Source organism: Helianthus annuus, chromosome 1, assembly GCF_002127325.2.
Source record: "Helianthus annuus cultivar XRQ/B chromosome 1, HanXRQr2.0-SUNRISE, whole genome shotgun sequence".
NCBI lineage: Eukaryota > Viridiplantae > Streptophyta > Magnoliopsida > Asterales > Asteraceae > Helianthus > Helianthus annuus.
This window is the reverse complement of record NC_035433.2, coordinates 142,058,571-142,079,073: the sequence shown is the minus strand read 5'-3', so window position 1 is coordinate 142,079,073 and position 20,503 is coordinate 142,058,571. Positions and strand designations below refer to the sequence as shown.

General features: G+C 36.6%; 2 protein-coding genes across 2 annotated transcripts; both read right to left on the bottom strand.

Moving 5' to 3' along the window:
- Positions 1 to 7,145: 7,145 nt before the first annotated feature.
- LOC110882364 lies at positions 7,146 to 15,033 on the bottom strand. Its single transcript, XM_022130406.2, has 7 exons — positions 14,158 to 15,033; positions 12,704 to 12,848; positions 11,366 to 11,419; positions 11,170 to 11,261; positions 9,904 to 10,139; positions 8,797 to 8,964; positions 7,146 to 7,543 (listed from the first exon to the last, which is right to left on the bottom strand). Exons 1-7 carry the CDS (start codon positions 14,916 to 14,918, stop codon positions 7,446 to 7,448), a joined length of 1,554 nt encoding a protein of 517 aa, XP_021986098.1. The 5' UTR covers positions 14,919 to 15,033; the 3' UTR covers positions 7,146 to 7,445.
- A 4,357-nt stretch (positions 15,034 to 19,390) lies between these two features.
- On the bottom strand, positions 19,391 to 20,185 carry LOC110933265. Its single transcript, XM_022176496.1, has 2 exons — positions 19,912 to 20,185; positions 19,391 to 19,839 (listed from the first exon to the last, which is right to left on the bottom strand). Exons 1-2 carry the CDS (start codon positions 20,183 to 20,185, stop codon positions 19,391 to 19,393), a joined length of 723 nt encoding a protein of 240 aa, XP_022032188.1.
- Between the last annotated feature and the right edge of the window lie 318 nt (positions 20,186 to 20,503).

Genomic DNA, 20,503 nt, shown 5'->3' with positions numbered 1-20,503 from the left:
TTGTCTTGTAGTTATGTAATTAGCATGCAAAGTATGTAGCAAAGTGTATGGCACCTGAAAACGGGCGTGTAAGCAAAGAGCAAGTATGGATCATTTGTGACAGTAGTGTAACCATAAATTCTTATAGGGGCAACGTTTATAAAAAATGTAACGAAATTGAAAAAACGCTAATTTTTTTCCAAAATTTACACAATCGCCGAAACGTTAGATGCGAATAAGCATTTGAAACATGAGATAAAAAAAAACTAGAGGAAAATGTTGTAGATAACAATTAACAAACTTTGTTTGCTTTGCGAATAAGCATTTGAAACATGAGACACTTCATACATAAGATCCTTAGAAACATAATATTTATATAAACACGAATTCACAAAATATCAATCTCAAAGTTTTCTCTTACAAAAATGTATATTAGTTTTATTTTAAATTTGATAATCTACTTTTTTTTTATTAATTTTCCCACTATATATACATATATATATATATAGGGGAGAGTTTAAATGAGAACGCTAAATATTTGTGAGAACCGTGAGAACAAATGAAAAAACCATGAGAACTTGGTAAAAAACAATTCAAATTCAAAAAATTTTTCTACACTTATCATTATTATTCGAATACAATGTTAGAAATTCAATTTACACGTTTAAATTTACGTGAATTCATAAATAAAGAAAATTTACACATGTGTAAGTTTGCCGTTTACACATGTGTAAATCTGCTATATTTACACATGTGTGAAAAATCTAAAAAGAATGATTTTGAAATGAGAAATGAATTATTTGATGTTATAAATTCTTGTTTTGATGTTGTATCTTAATTACAATGAGGTTTGTATAAAAAAAATTGGTTTTGATTGGTTTTTTCATTCGTTCTCACGGTTCTCACAATATTTAGTGTTCTCAAGATAACCCTCCCCTATATATATATATTTCTAAAGAACCTTAATATTAATATCACATGGGACATGTAGTGCACTCAATCATAAAAAGGAAGGTGGTTGGTAATTTGGAAGAAATTTGAAGACAGAAAGCGGTAAAGTATATAATATGCCCACCAAACTTCTTTAACAATAGTTAATAGAAAATATTCTAATCATATACTATTATCTTTTTAAAATTTAATTATTAAAAGATAAGGATTTTGCGTATAGGATCCTTTTTTTCTGGAAACAATGAAACATATATGCCACAATCTATTAAATTAAGCAATTAAAAATAACGTGATAATCATTAGAAAAAAATTCACATTTGTGGTTTCTCTAAATTTTTAATGTCATGTACAAATAGTTTTTTTTTTTTTTTTTTTATTTTTACAAAATTAGATATTAACGTTCTAATTTGTCACGGTGTTGAGTAATAAGCCCAAACTTTGTCACAATGTTGAGTACTTATGCCAAACCTTGTTAAAATTTTTGTTAAGTCTTACTAAAATGACTAAAATGTCCTTTAATTAATTAAAGATTTTAGTCATTTTGTAAAAGTTAAAAACCGTAGGGACGGAGTACATGTGTTAAATAACCAAATAAATCAAATAAAAAGAAAGCTCGCCTTTTAGGGGGTCTTCTCCGGTAAAGTCGCCGAATTCCGGCCATATCAGATATGTAAAAATTGTTCATTTAAACCTTTTTTTCCGTTAATTATTATCTCCATCATAATCAAAAGTAATAACTCGCTTATATCATGTATAAACTGCAAATTATACTTATCTGCTAACCTTTTTAACTCCGAAATTCCCATCATCCTCTCTCATCTGTTATACTTTAATTCAAGTATATACATACACCTCTTGACCCGATGCGACCTCATTTCCACACAATTTCACAACCAATTTCGTCTCTACAACTAATCGGAGCCGCGTCGGCATACTAAAACTTCGGCGATGCAATTCTTATATATAACATCGCAAACTGGTACAAATATTAAATGTTATTTGTTTGTTTTATCATACATAACCAAAGCACCATATTTATTTCAACTTACAAAACTATTATATTCCTAGGTCAGAAATTTGTTTTAGTTATTTTTATAAATCATAACTTGGTTTATTATTTAGATTAAGTTAAAAAGTTTATTTTACTAGCACATTATTTATAAACTCAAACTTTATAAATAAGAAACTTCAAATCCATTTAAATTTATAAAGGTTATTGGATTTTATCACTCTTAGCTATTGGATATTGGCTGCAGCCACTCCCAACTGTCACTTTGACTCTCATCGCTCCCAACTTAACACTTTGTGCGTTGTGTCATTCTACAGGTGAACATTTCTTAGTTTTGACTTGTGTTATTGGTAATATTAGACTAACACTTTGTGAATTACTAATGACGGCAGGTGAATCTGCTCCTAAAAGACAAAAGGGGAGCCAAAAACCACTCAACCGGAGTGTAGGGGTGAGCAAAAGGAAAAACCCGACCCTACCCGACCATTACTCGACCCTACCCGAGAACCGATCAAACATAAAATACAGAACCGATTCACTACCCTAAATATAGGGTCGGTTCCGGTCCATAGGTTCAAGTCGGGTTTCACCATGAAAAAACCGAGAACCGACCCGACCCGACCCTATTTTATATGAAAAATTGGAACCGATCTAAATACCTAGGTACTTCGGTTCGGGTCGGTTGGGTATATTTTCGGTTCGGTTCTCGGTTATTTCGGTCCAGACCTAAACTTGCTCACCCCTACCGGAGTGGCGCAACATACAAAGTGCTAAGTGATAAGTGGTGGGAGTCAAAGTGATAGTCGGTAGTGGCAGCAACCAATACCCAATAGTTGAAAGTAATAAAATCTAATAATCCTTTTATAAAAAAAATATAAATAAAACAAAAAACATTCCTTCAAAATTATTTTAGTCAAATATAATTAATTCAAAAATAGACCCTCTAATTATTAAAGGGCATTTTAGTAAGACTTAACAAAAAAGTTAACAAGATTTGACCTTAGTAGGGATGGGATTGGTACAGTACTCGTACCCGTACCCATACCTGTACCGGTACCGAAAATACCGGTATCGAGTTTGAACAAAACCGGGTACCAAATACCGTACCAAATATATAGGTACAGTACGGGTATTTTCGGTACGATACCCGTTTTGGTACCATTTTGTTTTTATTTAGTTTTTAAGCACTTGTACGAGTACTAAATAGGTAAAATTGACATGATTACCAATATAGTACGAGTACTAAATACGTAAAATTGGTACGAGTACCAATACGATACGGGTACCATATAGGTAAAATCAATACGAGTACTATAAATACCATAATACGAAATAAAACATAAAACAAAAAACTTTTAAAGGTCTACATAAAATTCGGTACCAGTACCCGTTTTTACCCGTACCCATACCAATACCGAACGTACCGAATACCAAAATCAATAAACCGGGTACCGATACATGTACCAAATACCTAAAATCGGTACGGGTACAGGTACGGATACAGTGCGGTACGGTACGGGTACGAGTACAGATATTTGGGAAAAAAACCCATCTTTAGACCTTAATACTCAACATTGTGATAAATTAGAACGTTAATACCTAAGTTTACAAGAAAAAACTATTACTAGGATATTGAAATTTGGCATAAACCAAAAGTACAAACGATGAAATCTTTTCTGATCATTATTACAAGAGTGTATAATTTTGTGTTTACTCATGTAATTAACAAGCTCACTATATAAATAACTTGATTTTAAATAACCAAAGTTGTCAAACAATTAACATAAACAACTTTAAAACAAAAATAAAAGTAAAAAGTTTTCTATTACACTAGATTTTCATTAGTTAAGGGTGTAAGGGGCACTCCCCTAAGAGGGGAGTCCCCTCTTTTACGCACACCCAATCAGGTTATGCCACATCAACTCCCCTCTTAAACTCCCCTCGCACCCCAATTTGATGGCGGCACTCCCCTATTAGGTGACTTATTTTTTTATTCAAAAAAAAAAGTAAAAGTTTTTGATTGGTTGAAAACAGGCTGGCCCCACCATGTCATCTCCCCCTCTTCGGTGAACAAGCCCCAAACAAACCCACCGATTTGGGTCCCCGCACCGACGACGCCGGTGTTCCCGAGCGGTGAATTGGGTCACCGCACGCACTCCCCGCGAGTGCCCCAATCACCCTAATGTTGGCATATCACTTTAAACACATCATAATCAAAAATTCAAAATCGTTTAGATACATCTTAGTCAATCTTACTAACTTTGATATAACAAATTTATAAAAGTTAGTGCACTTCAAAGTCCTCATGCAAATAAGCAATTCAAATGTTATCTCTTTAAAAAAGATATTGGATTTAAACTTTCACCAATTGGTCGATAGCACTTCCAACTTTCAATTTGTATCACACCACTCCCAACTTTCAACTTATTGGCTGTTAGCACTCCCAAACTAACTAAACCCTAACCCAATTGGTTTATTTTTTTTATTCTTTTTGCTGATGTGGTACTTGTGTGTTGACGTTGCAGCTGATGTCAGCAAACCGGGTTAGTGTTGGGTTAGTTTGGAAGTGTCATCGGCCAATAAATTGAAAGTTGAGAATGATGTGATACAAATAAAAAATTAGAAGTGTTTTCAGCCAATTGATAAAAGTTAAGGTTATTTAAATTTAATATCCTTATAAAAAATCCTCAAACTCTTGGATTTGTAACAATGAAACAAACTCATAACAATAACAATAGGTGATAGTAGTCCTCATTTGATTTCATATTTGTTTCAAAAGAGAATAAAAACCATCAACTTTTTAAACTTTTGTAATTGGTGCTTGGTTAATTTCACCTTCCAAATAACATTCAAAGATATCTTGGTTTTTTCTCTGTAAAGTTTGTGATAGTGCATTTGTAACCCCTGAAATTTGCAACATTAAGTTTAAGTAAACCCAATATCAAATTAATATACATGGAGAAACTACTTGCTTGCTTTTGGCTAGTGATCCTACCACATGTTTGTTAATAATATTTTTTTGGGCACAAGGTATTCTTTTTTTAATCATATAACCATTTTTTTCATAAAAGATAGGAAAATTACATAAGAATGACAGGTAAACGGCCAACAAGTTGCACCGCAACCCCCTTTTGAATAGCAGATACAATCCTACCAAATACAAAACTCTGGTTCCTCGGCGTCGAGAAATTGTTGTGCACAACCCTCCGCACTCTCTCTAAGAAACCAACAGCTTCAGGGGCAACGGAACCTAAAGTATTAAAGGCAAAGGGAATGAAGACATATTGATTCTCGGTACAAGTTTTTCATGCTTATCAACTTTCCCTGATTCTGACTTTAACAAAGTCTGATTTTTGGAACAAATGAAAAACAAACCAAACCAGGGCACAAATGTTTTTAACTCACTTAATGAATAAGTATACAAAAGTTCAACATCAAGAAACAAGCAAAACTAAGCCAAATATGACTTTGCAAAAAGTGAACAAGAAGATATAAAATGACAAACAAAATTAAAGGAGAAAGACAAATATTATCAAGCAAAAAGGAAACAAACAAAAATAGAATTACTGATGACCGCAACTACATAAGGCTGTGATCAGCTATAGAAGGCAGTGAGGATAGGGTGTTTCTATTTGAATTTCGAATTCAGTTTTTGAGTTATCGAATGGATTCCGAACTTAGCCTTCAAATATGTGACTTTCAAATCGATTATAATTCGTATTTCTTTTTATATATAACTAGTAAATTGCCCGGCGCGTTGCCACGGCGTTCTGAATTTTTTTTTACGCCAAAAAGAACAAAAACGTATTATATTTGACATGACTCATTTCCGGAAAAAAAAAAAACAAAATTTACGTCAAAGCGTAGACCAACCGAAAACGTACATAGTAATAAGCATAAGAACATACTACATTTGACCTGACTCATTTCCAGGAAAAATTTACGTCGAAAGTAAATCAACTTGAACTTATACTGACATGTATATAAAAAAACATGTATACATGTCAGTATAAGTTCAAAGTCTTTAGAAAGTTAAGGGGTTATAACACTTGTAAGTATCAATGCTAAAAGTTAAGGAGTAAAAGTTAAAAGAAACAAAAAGGCAAAAAAGAGAGAAAAAACAAGTCAAAGTACTATTTACAAAGTTGGTAATTGTACTATAGATAATACTGAGATATTTTATTTACCTTATACATATACACATGCCCATATTACTTATATTGTTTTCTCTGAAAACTAGCATTATTTGAATCAATCCGAATTCGACCCGATTTTTCTCTCTCAAAACTAGCATTATTTGAATCAATCCGAATTCGACCCGATAAGAATTTTAAAGATCGAATCATTTTTTTTGAGTTCTAATTCGAATTACTTTCAAATTTTCAAATTCAAATCTCAATTGTAAACACACGGGATGGTGTAGTGATTGTGTTCTAGTGGGATGTACTGATTGTGTTCTAGTGGTCCTATCGTCTTAGTGTCTTGGCAATTGGCATGTGAGTGAGTGAGTCTATGCTTGCCCTATCCCTACATACAAAACAGCCCATCATGGCCTGTCCAACAACAAACCAAGAGCCCAACGCTCCAACTGGCGGCAAGCATGATACTCCAGTAGTCTGTCATTGATCCAAATTTGCCGTTAAAAAAAGCAAGTGCTTGTTCCAACAAAAAAAATGTTTTTAAAATGTCGTATCGTTTATGTCAGGTACATATTTAACACATCAAAAGAAGGTACCTATGTCACATGACACTCTGAGAGCTTACTGCATATATCTCATTTAAGAAAAAATTAGAAACTAAACCGGATAAATTTATGGATGATAATTGGGCGTTAAACTGACGAAGTCATAAAATAGAACACTTACACATCAAATATATCTAACACTAACTCTAATATGCAAAAAGTTATACAACTCTTAACACAATTTGTGTTATGAACAAAAAAACACATTATATGCACAAAAGCATTCATGGTGCTTAGATGTTGACGACCAACAAAAGACGATATAGTACTAGCAAGATGTTATTATTCTTCATCGATCCGCAAATTATATCATGGTATTATTCTTCATCGATCGACAATATTAGGCGTAACAAAATTTTTGTGAACAATCCAAGTCCGTTAATATAACATAACGTCTAGAATCAAATAAACCCTAAACCTTAAACCATAACCCAACCCACCACAGACATTGACTTTTGTTAGTTGAACCCATGTAACTACTCGAGCCGATATATTAGGATAACGATTAATACAGACACACGTCATACTAAAAACTGTGGTTGATTGACAATCAAAGCACAAAATATGGGCGGCATCATCACTCACAATCCACGTACAAGACCCCAACTATAGCCAAGATTTAACTACCGATGTTACAACACTCTAACTAAGACATCTATGAAGAGACAATAATAATAATATTAATTTACACATCAAATACAAGAAGCAGACCGCTAATGTCGTTAGTGGTCCAGCAAGTGAGCCAGACCAGAAGACACACGGTTAGTCAATCCTTCCCGTTTGATCAATTAATGTGCCAACATGTTCTCCGGACAACGCTCTTGATATGTTTCCAGGCTCATGGAGATTGAATATCACAACTGCAAAACATAATCGGGTTAAAAAACGTCATTTGGTTACGAGTTAGATTTGGTTGAAATAATACATTTTTAGGTTACAAGTGGCTTGCAAGTACTTTTATTGAATACAGATTCTTGTAAATAACTAAAATTGTTACAATAATAATCAAAATATTTTAATAAAACGATTTAGGAGGTCCTAAGCATTGACAAATTGAACAACTTCCCTGTGTTGACCGATTTGACCCATTTGACGAGTTCCATGTCAACTAGATAAAAACACAGCCCAAATCAACTTGTTCATAAGTGAAAGGGTTAAAACTGACACCCTCTAATTAATCAAGGTGGGAGTAATTAACCCATCACTAAATACGTTTATGTCACTTAATTGTTTTAAATTTTAACATTTATAAAAAAGAGTAGAGTTCACGGATGGCCCCTGTGGTTTACCAAAATTTTGGATTTCGTCCCTAGCTTTCCAAAAGTACAAAGATGGTCCCTGTGGTTTGCACTTTGTAACACATTTAGTCCGTAACTTTGACATGCTAAAACCTTTAGATTTGTTGGCTGGGGACTAAATGCGTTACAAAGTGCAAACCATAGGGACCATCCATGTGCTATTGGAAAGCTAGAGACCAAATCCAAAAGTTTGGTAAACCACAAGGACCATCCGTGTACTTTATTCATATAAATAAGTTTCACAAGATTGTGACTTTAGAGAAACAAGAAAACTTCACTTTAGTGGACCACTTGAGAAACTTGGTTACCATTGGGTGAATTTTTCCGTTTAAAAAGTAATTGTGAATAAAAGTGTTCCGAAAAGAAAGAGTAAAATGTCATTTTCTTCGTCCCTGAGGTTTGGCCAGTTTTGCGACTTTCGTCCAAACGTTTATTTTTTCGCATCTGGATCCAAAACGTTTTAAATCTTGCCATTTTCATCTGGCTCGTTAACTCCATCCATTTTGCTCCGTTAAGTCAAGGGTATTTATGACTTTTTTGTTAACTTAAAGGGCAATTCAGTCTTTTTCACTTTATGTAAAAACACCAAATACCCCTGAAAAAGACCGAATAACAAAAAAAAAGGAAATACCACTGACTTAACGACAAAAAATGGATGAAGTTAACGAGCCGGATGAAAATGACAAGATTTCAAACCTTTTAGATCAGATGCAGAAAAACAAACCTTTAGACGAAAACCGCAAATCTGGCCAAACCTGAGGGACGAAAATGGCATTTCACTCGAAAGGAAAAGACAGAAATAAGAACAAACCAACCTGGAATCCCGTTTTCTTCACAAAATGTTGCAGCCATCATGTCCATCGGTGATGCGCCTCTAGAAGCCAACTCCCTAAAGGAAATGTGCTCAAATGCAACATTATTCATGGAGTCACATTCATATACACCGTCAGCGTTTGTACCTTTAATAAACGCATCTGCGTTAACTGCATGAACGCAATACAAATACACTCTTTTTTAAATTATTTTTTCATCATAAATAACTGCAGAAATAGTTGCACAAAATAGTAACGAACTATAAATTAGGCATAAAAAGGATATTACCTTTTATTTACTACTGATTTTAGCAACCAACCTCATTTTAATTGACACTTGTTGATGTCATACAAAATCATCTTTTTTTATATAATATATTAACATAAACTTGTAATATTTGCTGATATGGCCCTTAATGTCATGCAAGCCGCGATATCAAACCCACATATGCAAAAAAAAAAAAAAATGCTTATATGAAATAATTTTGAAAAAAAGAGTAAAATGTAAATTTCATCCCTGAGGTTTGACCACTTTTGTGACTTTCGTCCAAAGGTTTGCTTTTCTGCATCTGGATCCAAAAGGTTTAAAATCTTGCCATTTTCATCCGACTCGTTAACTCCATCCATTTTTAACATCAAGTCAGGGGTATTTTCGTCCTTTTACCTATTTGTTAATGTTTATAAGAAAAGTCATTACTAGAAAGTCAACAGAGGTGGATCTTTATTTCTTAACATTGTTTTTTTATTTTGATAAAAAAATGTCCAAAAGGATGGAATTACCCCTCCTTTAACAGAGAAAATGGATGTTGTTAACGAGTCAGATGAAAATGACAAGATTTCAAACCTTTTGGATCCAGATGCGAAAAAACAAACCTTTGGACGAAAATCGCAAAACCGGCCAAACCTCGCCAAACCTCAGGGACAAAAAATGGCATTTTACTCTTTTAAATATATTTTCAGGTTTGCCAAAAATGATCTTTCCTTAAAATTAATCTTCAAACATTAATTGGTAAGTGTCACATATGATGCCATGTGGCATATATACATGTACTACTTAAATAATAAAATTCATAATAATAATAATAGAAAATCATAGAATGTATGTCATACTCTCAGATGCTCTAAGAGCCGCAGCTGTGTCAGTAGAGAAGAGTGGATTCCCTGTGCCAGCACCGATACCGCCAAATATAACAACGCGCCCTTTCTCTAGATGCCGGATTGCTCGTTGCTTACTGTACGGTTCGAAAACCTCTGGAATAGAAAAAGCTGACTGGACACGTGTCTGAACGCCTAGTTTCTCCAATGCTGACTGGATTAACATGGAATTCATCACAGTTGCCATCATACTGGTAACATGTGAAACCCATTGTTCATCAAGATAATTGTACAACTGGATATATTCATCAACATGCCATCATACCAATATTTTAGTTTTTCATACGCTTGTGTGTTTACAGGTCGTTTCATATATATCATTCTAAATTTCGTAATGTCATATTTGTTATTTACAACTGTCTGTTTCTTTGATTAAACAAGAGCGTAATGTGATGAGATGATTCTCAGTAATAATTTTGTTTTCCTATTTGTTTGTTCAGTAAAAAAGACTGTTATAAGTGATGGATTTTAGACAAAATTACACAAATCAACCTTTATGCATACCCAAACAGCGAAACTTGTACTTTATACCTTTCTGTTTAAAAAGCGCTATAATCGACCTTTTACTTTAATTTTTGTTGCCATAATCAACCTTTGAGACAAACTCCGTTTGTTTTGTTGGTGTATTTTGGTCTTTTACGCTTCCCTTTTTAATATTTATTTTTTCCCTTCCCGTTTTAATATTTATTTAATTCTTTTTCAATAACTAACCTGCGGAACAAGGGCATGTCCATACAAATAATTATTTTTTTATATCCGTACAAATAATTATTTTTCTTTTAGAAAATATGCGTGTAGACTTTTTTATTTGTATTGAAAAAAAAAACATTAAAAAGGGGAAAGGAAAAATACCAAAATACCCTCACATGCAAAGCATTTGAGGGGAGTTGATCAACAAAACAAACGGAGTTTGTCTCAAAGGTTGATTCTGGGAACAAAAATTAAAGTAAAAGGTTGATTATAGCGCTTTTTAAACTAAAAAGTATAAGGTGCAAGTTTGGATATACACAAAGGTTGATTTTAGATTACTTAGTATAGAATATATGATATTAATCATATTATGAAATTTAGATGGTTGCGTATAAAATTCTGAACCTTTAGAAAGATATACGTGAAACTAATTCATATAACCTCTTATGCATCAACTTGTTTATCCATTTAATCCATACACGTGTATTATCAGATAATTATAATTAGCATATCGGCGAGTAATAATATTACCCAATTTGATAGGCGGTGCTTCTATCCATACCGGTAGATGTAACCCATGTGTCTCCACAAAAAAAATTGCGCCCACCAACCACTATTGCCACCTGAAATAGAGGCTTGCGTGTTCCAGATCACATTCAACTAAATATGCAGTTATGCACTTTATAAAAGTAACATCTGATAATGATAATAAGATAGAAATAAACACCTCAACACCAACATTGCAAGCCATAGATACTTCTCTAGCAATCAGCATGGCCACCTAAATAACGTAATAGACCCAAGAAAACAAAATTATGATTAATTTCGTATACATCTATAAAAATACAAAGATATAAATATAAGAGTAAACTGCCATTTTGGTCCCTGAGGTTTGGTTACTTTTGCCACTTTAGTCCAAAACTCAAACCTTTTGCATCTGGGTCCCTGTGGTTTCAGTTTTATTGCCATTTTGGTCCAAAAATGAAATCAGGTCATACTTGTCTTATAAAATCCTGCAATTTTGTCATTTTCCTCAGAGGCAAATCAGGTCATATTTGTCTTATAAAATATGGTATTTATTTATAAAAAAGAAATGATCATTTTGCCCCTGCAGAAAATGACAAAATAACAGGATTTTATAAGACAAATATGACCTGATTTCATTTTTGGACCAAAATGGCAATAAAACTGAAACCACAGGGACCCAGATGCAAAAAGTTTGAGTTTTGGACTAAAGTGGCAAAATTGACCAAACCACAGGGACCAAAATGGCAGTTTACTCTAAATATAATCAAAACCATTAATATGTTGAGAACTACATAATTCACTTGTACACGTTGCTTTGAACGAGATACGTTAGACGTTTATGTAACCACCTTTTTGTGTTATCCCACTGCTTTTGGTTATCTTTTATACACAGCGTACAGGTCTATTATCCGGTTGTCAACATACCATTGGTTCTAAATTGTATGTGCCCATGGATATACATATATACACACACACTCTCCCACACCGTCACACGTTCAGAGGCTATTGTATTTAAAACTTTCACTATATACATCCTTCTAAGTTTCACAATATCATATGTACCCTTTCAAAACACTAAAGGTGACATACTCAATCCATTACGTATTACATAAAAGAAAACCAGTTAAATATTAACTATCTTTTCCACTGAATAAACAAATAGAAAACGTGACTACTATGAGTTATTTCAGCGCATAATGTTCTTCACATTCTGCAGCCGCTCAAAAAAAAATATTCTTGACATTTATTCAGTGAACGCGCTGTTAAAAGTAACAATTATATTCTGTTTACTAGGGAATGGATAAATATGATATTATTAGTGTTATTAAATAGTTAAAACTTCATCAAATTAGAAGAATGTATATACATTTGTCACTGTTAGGAAAGGATGAATACAAAATTGTCCTCATCCCACACTCCCCAGGCCCCGACCGCAGGAGTAGCTTTTGCTATGAGTAGGATTTTACTGCGTACGTTTGTTTGTTTTTTTGGTATTAAGACGAATATAAAACTGCCGAAAAAACTGAAACAAACATACCTTTGGGTCAGCACTGTGGGAACCAGTTCCAGCCAGAGAAGCACCGCTAATTTTAAAAACAACTCTCCTCCATCTAGCATTTGCTACTGGCTTTGCCTTTATAGTTGCGATTTGACAACTTGGACTAGATGTTGCTGTTGCGTATCTGCAGAACAACGTTAATTAGATACTCGTTCATATGAATATTGACCAGCAACAAGATCAGACTACATTACTATTTCACACACAAGAGTTAGCCAAAACCGAACATCTTTAAAACAACAACAACGAACAAAAGGTAACATACCTCTTATTAGACTGTCATTTTGGTCCATTGAAATTAACTTTGTTACGATTTGGTCATTACTCATTAGAGAAACAATTTCAAGTCAAGTACAACTACAGCATTCAAAGAACTTACAGAAATGTTCCATATTGGTCATCAAAATATGCTTTTTGTTTCATTTTGCTAATTTGTGTTCCGCTGAAACGTGTTTAGGCCTTTGTTTGTTTAATTAATTGCACGCGAAAGATGGCATCTGCTTTTCATGACCTAAATGGAACAAATATAACCGGACAAACATACCTTTAAACTATGTAGTTAATATCGCCAATATATCACCGATATATCGGTGATATATTGGTTATCGGTCCTCTGTTGAGATATCGGTGCAAAATATCGGTACTGATATTATCGGCGATATTGACCGATATATCACTGATTTTCCCGATATCAGTACTTTTCTTCTTAGTTCTACCATTCGTCTTTCTTCGTATTGCTGCTATTAGTGTTTTAAGTCTTAATTGTTAATTGTTAGTGTTTAAAGTGTTAATCACTTCCTACTTGCTACAATTGTTAGTGTTTTGCAAGTTGCAAAAGGTTAAAATGTTAATGATAGGAGGGTATACTGAATTGTTGTGTAAAATTGCTATATATATAAATTCATCATAAAATTAAAGTTACCGATATCCCACCGCGATTACCGATATCTCAAATATCGGTCCTTAACCAATATCCGATTTGTTACCGCATTAATTACTTAGCTTTTAAATACCAACTAGCATCAAAACCAAGTACAATGAGTCAATAACCATAACATAACATCTTTGTAAGACTGGAAGGTATGGAGTGGGGAGGATGGGCCGCCACGTCACCCGCCACGTCACCGGAAGTGAGGATGGGCCTAAAGGGGATGGACCAAGGGGGTGGAGGATTGGGCTAAATATATATATATATATGTATGTATGTATGTATAGGTATGTGTGTGAAGAGGTGGCCCGGCTTGGGCATCGGCTGGAGGACGGGGAAGACGGGATGGACCACAGGGGGGCGGTGTGGGGGTGCGGCGCCGGGCCTCGCCGGGCCAAGGCCGGCCCCCATACCCTCCAGTCTAACTACATTACTATTTCACACACGAGTAACGAAAACCGAACATTATTAAAACAACAACAACAACGAACAAAACGTCACATACCTCTTATTAGACTGTCTACCAGGACTACTCATTCCACTACCCGAATTCTCCTCCCCTAACACCGTCTTCAACGGCAACGAATTCCCGACAATCTGCTCCATCTTCTTAAACCAAGGCCAATGACTAGTAACATTTCCGCCATTCGCATTCACTGTATTCATCATCCGATGCCGCTCTAACTTATACCGCTTCTTCAGATTATCCACCTTGTTCTTACACTGCTCAACACTCTTCGTCTGCTTCTCGCACCTCTCGCTCACACTCACCGCCACCTCTTCCCAATCTCTACCTCTCAAATTGCCTCTATTCAACTGTACAAACTTATCTAAATACGCATCTAACAAACACGCAATCGCTGTATCACTCCACTCTTCTCGATCCTTCCTGTACTCTCCGGCAGAATTCGAACCGGATACTTTAGGTTTTTTATAGTTATACGGTGTTCCTCCGTCGCTAAGTTCTTCTCGATCGTTCCACTTGTCGTTACGAGCACCGTTGATTCTAGATCTGGTCGGATCGGAGTCGTTATCGTACGGAACCGCCACGGTAATCTGTTGTGAACAGTAAGCGCCCTCGCCGTACGCCTCGCCGGTGGCTTCTGCCGGAGGCCGTGCGGTTATCTGATTTGTTTGGGAGGATAGTAGGTGAGCGGTTGCGGCGAGCTGGTGGCGGTGAAAATTAGGGTTTGACTGGTGGCCGGTGGTGGTTGTGTCGGCGGTGGTGGCGGTGATTAGCGGGAAGTCGTCGTCGGAAGATGCCATCGGAGTTAGGGTTTGGGGTGAAATGAGACGACGTTAAGTTTGAGGTTTGGAGAGCCGTTAACTATACCGGAGTTAAGACGTGAGTGTTTGTTAGGGTAGAAACGTCACGCTACATGACGGGTCCGTTAAGTGTAAAACATGCTTTTAATGTGTGTGGACCCCACGATAGGTTACCAAATAAATAAACATTTTTTTAGAACGACTAACAGAAGTAAATTTGAGCATTCTCGGGACACTCACTGAAGTAAACAGAGTACTTCGAGAGTAACTCGAGTCCACCACCAATTCCGGTGAAAACCTGGTAACCCACCTGCTCGTAGGCACGATGGTGAAATTACTGGTAAAACCCGTTTGGTTCAAGGATCAAACTCAAGTTTCCTTGTGTCTCCTATCATTGTCCACCAATGACTCACTCTGCACCAAGTGAGAGTTGAACTTGCGTCTCCCAAGAGAAATGCAAGTCTTCCACAACTTGATAATTCAGATTTTTTTTCTTAAAATTGCAAAAATAGGGTTTCTGAAAAATCAACATGAGTTATATGACCAAGTTTCGAGTTTTAACTACTCCTCAATCAAAAAGGTTGTGAATCATTTATGATGTGGATTTTAGCATAGTAATTGTTTGGAATTTGTGTTAGAGTCGGTTACATGAAGGCTAAGCAAAACAGGCTTGGAGTGTGTAAGTCTGGAGATGATGTAATCTTTAGCTTCAAATGTAAGTTGATTGCGAGAATCATGTGGCGTCTCAATGGAAAGACATGCATCGCGCATCTTTCTATTGTCTAACATGATTTAAGGTTTATCATTTGTATATGTTTATTGGTTTTGAATATTTAGGTTTGATTCACAATCAATTGTTGTTACTTACTTTGTTATGTGTGTTATGTGATACCGTGAAAGTTTATAAATATAAGCTTGTATTTTAGTATATTTTCCATGTACTATCTAGATAAATTAGCGTTTATTCATTATGTGATGATGACAGCATAATATAGAATAAACAGGGATGACAAAAATGACCGAGCCCGACGGGTATACCTGAAACCCGACACAAATGGGACGGATATACCCGATACCCGATGTGATAACAGGTAATTTTCGGGTTTAGTTTACGCGATTAACAAACGTTTAGACGATTAAAATGGTGTTTAAGACACAAATTAACTTAAACAGGCTTTTGGGATGCCTAGGAACGCCTATTCGACTTTACAGTATGCGAATGTTGAATTGCGGGGAAATCTGCTGAATGTTAAACAGTAACGAAATGACACCGGACAAAATACTGACAACGCCGACAAATATGAGTTTTACATGTATAAATTTTACATATGAATGTGGGTTTGCGAAAATATTATGCTTTCGAACGTCACAAAACGCATATGTGAAAGAAAAACGCGACTGCAGGAACGCACTGGCAAAGAAACGGAAGCATCGGACACGTTTATTATCTTAAAAACTGAAATATTATTAAATATTTACCTTCTTAATTGAATTTTAGTAACCACGGTCGAAACCGGATCCAAAAACGGATTAAAAACGACAACCGAGGCCTTTTACGCGATTTTAACACAACCGACGAACGAACACGTCAAACGTCAATTACCAACCCTATTTTACACATTCTCGATCTTAAAACAATATTATACGACGTTCCATGAAGATCGGGAGCAAAAAGGGGCTTTGGAAATGTGAGGGCTCTTAAAACACTTTAAACGGGCTTATGGGCCTTGGGCCCAAACCCACAAAACCCACTTATAAATACCCTTAGTTTCCATTTTTTTCTTCATTTTTCACCTTCTATCTCTCTCTTCCTCACTTTCTCTCCCTCACTTTCTCTCTCTCACTTCCCCTCTCTAAAATAAAGGCCCGGTCAGTCAAGAGTCCGGCGACGACGGACATCCGGCGAACGTCCGACAACAGTCGGCAGGGATGGCGGCAGCGCCGCCGCCTGCGGTGGCTTTCCGGCAACATTTTTCGACGATCTGACACCCTACCCCCACGAAACTGAACGTTCCCAACATGATGGCGGTGTCCGTTTTCAAAGATTCTCAGCCGTTTGAGCCCACGCGCAACTCCGGCAAAGCTCCGACTAATTTTCTGGTGAACTGGTTTTGAACTTTTCACTTCGGGGATGCTTAGATCCGGTCATTAGGAGCATTTCTGCTCAGTTTCAAGAGTTTTTATGTTCCGGTGACTTTTCGGTAAGTCAAACCCGACCTATTTCTACCGTTTTCTTCTTCTTCTCGGGGTGGTTCGGGTTGTTAACCTTATATAACGGCAAGGTGTGGTGTTTCCGGCAGGGTGACGACAGTAGTGGTGGAGAAGGGGTGTTGGTGATGGGATGCGGTTGAAGTAAGGAGAGTGGTAGTGGTGCGACGCCACCGACGGCGGTGGGGCCGGCCGACGCCAGCGGCGGTGGGGGGTGCTTATGTTGGTTCTGGTTGGGTTGGTTCATGTTTCTGTCCAGTTTTGGTAGGAGTTTGGGTCAGAATTGTAGCTCGGGTCTCGGCTCGAGTTCAGGTCAACGTTAGTCAACATTAGATTCACTCGGTTCAGTTTTGGTTCAGGTCATACCCGGTCAACGAGTCAATTCAGTCAAACCCAGTCAACCGGTCAACTGCTGGTCAACGTGGTCAACTCAGTCAGTGCAAGGCCCGGTAACACCATAACGATGTGAATTGGCATAGTTTAGGGTGTAAAGTGCAAAATTCAAAAGTTTGAGGGCTAAAGAGAAAGGTCGGTGTCGTAAAAGTAATTCAACCAAAAGGATGTGTCAAGTTATTCAATAGAAAAGGTTGGAGGGAACATCATTAGACAGAGATAAAAAAGAGTATGACTCAGACGTTGCGATAAAAAATCGTAAAGGTAATTTAGGCAGTGGTGTAAAGTCGTAAAAGTAATTCAAAAAAAAAAGGATGTGTCAAGTTACTAAGTAGAAAAGGTTGGAGGGTCAAAGTTGCCAATTACCAAAATTTAGAAGTGAATGTGTAACTTGATTAAAGAAAAGAGTTAATAGCGTTTAACGTCAAAAGTTTGAGTGTGTGAAGGATAAAAACTTGAAAATATAAGAGCTTATAGTTGGTGGCATAGTCTAGGATGTGAAGTGCAAAAGTCAAAAAGTTTAAGGGCTAAAGAGAAACTTCTACACCAACCTTTCAGGATATATAAACAATTTGTGTTTGTATTTGTTCAGATCAGTTATTAGGGTTTCAAATTGGTTTATCCGAGTGCTATAGTAGCTCCTAGTTGAGTTCTGAATATTAGGGTTTTTGTCCGTTGTGATTCTTGACTCGATCTATTCATATCTGAGGGTTCTTATGGCGAATATGGTTTATCAACAGCCGACACTAGACGATGTAGCAAATGGGAGCATTGTTTTAGCCTTGAAACATATTTTTTTCAAACTTCAGTCCAAAGAGTCAAATATATCAACTGAAGAACTTAAAATCTCTCCCGGATGGGACGAGCTTGATTCGTTCAAGCTCCATAATAGCCAATCATGTTTTTTATCACTCTGTGTAGGGTGGAGGTAATGTTTTAGTACTTTGATGACTTGTTGTTCTATGAAAAAAAAGATGTTTAGTAGTAACTTTTCGTTGTGTGTTTGTTTGTTTAGAAATCAGCATTGGGAAAGCACGCAATAATGGAATTGTTTGGAGGTTGCGTTTGAGTTTCTTACTTAATCTTCGACAAGCGCGACACCACCATATACGACCTGGAATCATTTGTTGGTTATATTGTATATTATTACCAAAATAACGAGTTCTACGCTATTAATGTGTGCAACGCTGATTTCATATATTCAGCTTGACGTGGAAGGATGGGAAGACATCTATGCTTCTTTGATGAAACACATTGAAGTATATGATATCACAAAAGTAAAATACAAAACTACTGAACTTGGTTTGAAGGTTAGGGATCAAAATTGCATGTTTAAATTTTATCAAAAAATAACTGTGAATGAAGTGTGTGTGTTTGTTTTTCTATGCCTTACTAATTAGGGGGCTGTATTGGTGGGCAAAACGTTTTCAATTTTCCCGCCTATTCTTGTTTTTTTTTTGTTAAAGCGTTTTAAATACGACTCCACAACTGGGGAAACCATAAAAGTGAGTGTCACTTATTGTGAACAAGATGACATCATATATATGGGATTTGAGGTTCATTTTTAGGGTGCAAGGTATCATTACTTCTTATGCTTCTCTTGTTGGAACATCTTTTTTCATCCACAGTAGCGCCATATTTTATTCCATTAATTTCTTACCCAACTTGTCAAATTATTATGAAATGTATTTGCTTCTCATGCTTACTTGCCACGACCAGTTTTTTAATCAACGGCTAACTTTGAAGGGGGCCTACCCCAAAAACTCCTTCTCTCTTGCCAATAACATCAATACAACGAATCAATAACCATAACATAACATATTTGAAACGACATTACTATTTCACACACGAGTAACCAAAACCGAACATTACTAAAATAACAACAACGAACAAACCTTCACATACCTCTTATTAGACTGTCTACCAGGGCTACTCATTCCACTACCCGAATTCTCCTCCCCTAACACCGTCTTCAACGGCAATGAATTCCCGACAATCTGCTCCATCTTCTTAAACCAAGGCCAATGACTAGTAACATTTCCACCATTTGCATTCACCGTATTCATCATCCGATGCCGCTCTAACTTATACCGCTTCTTCAGATTATCCACCTTGTTCTTACACTGCTCAACACTCTTCGTCTGCTTCTCGCACCTCTCGCTCACACTCACCGCCACCTCTTCCCAATCTCTACCTCTCAAATTGCCTCTATTCAACTGTACAAACTTATCTAAATACGCATCTAACAAACACGCAATCGCTGTATCACTCCACTCTTCTCGATCCTTCCTGTACTCTCCGGCAGAATTCGAACCGGATACTTTAGGTTTTTTGTAGTTATACGGTGTTCATCCGTCGCTAAGTTCTTCTCGATCGTTCCACTTGTCGTTACGAGCACCGTTGATTCTAGATCTGGTCGGATCGGAGTTGTTTTCGTACGGAACCGCCACGGTAATCTGTTGTGAACAGTAAGCGCCGTCTCCGTACGCCTCGCCGGTGGCTTCCGCCGGAGGCCGTGCGGTTATCTGATTTGTTTGGGAGGATAGTAGGTGAGCGGTTGCGGCGAGCTGGTGGCGGTGAAAGTTAGGGTTTGACTGGTGGCCGGTGGTGGTTGTGTCGGCGGTGGTGGCGGTGATTAGCGGGAAGTCGTCGTCAGAAGATGCCATCGAAGTTAGGGTTTGGGGTGAAATGAGACGACGTTAAGTTTGAGGTTTGGAGAGCCGTTAACTATACCGGAGTTAAGACGTGAGTGTTTGTTAGGGTAGAAACGTCACGCCACATGACGGGTCCGTTAAGTGTAAACATGTTTTTAATTTGTGTGGACCCCACGATAGGTTACCAAATAAATAAACATTTTTTAGAACGACCAACAGAAGTAATACCGAGCATTCTCGGGGCATCCACTGAATTAAACGGAGTACTTCGAGAGTAACCCGAGTCCATCACCAATTCCGGTGAAAACCTGGTAAGCCACATGCCCGTAG

Coding starts and splice junctions, on each gene's coding strand:
- LOC110882364 (XM_022130406.2), bottom strand. CDS start 14,918: ATGGCATCTTCCGACGACGACTTCCCGCTAATCACCGCCACCACCGCC. Junction 11,262..11,365: donor CTTGCAATGTTGGTGTTGAG/GTGTTTATTTCT, acceptor CCTCTATTTCAG/GTGGCAATAGTGGTTGGTGG. Junction 8,965..9,903: donor GGCTCTTAGAGCATCTGAGA/GTATGACATACA, acceptor GCGTTCATGCAG/TTAACGCAGATGCGTTTATT.
- LOC110933265 (XM_022176496.1), bottom strand. CDS start 20,185: ATGGCATCTTCTGACGACGACTTCCCGCTAATCACCGCCACCACCGCC. Junction 19,840..19,911: donor ATCTAGAATCAACGGTGCTC/GTAACGACAAGT, acceptor AAAAACCTAAAG/TATCCGGTTCGAATTCTGCC.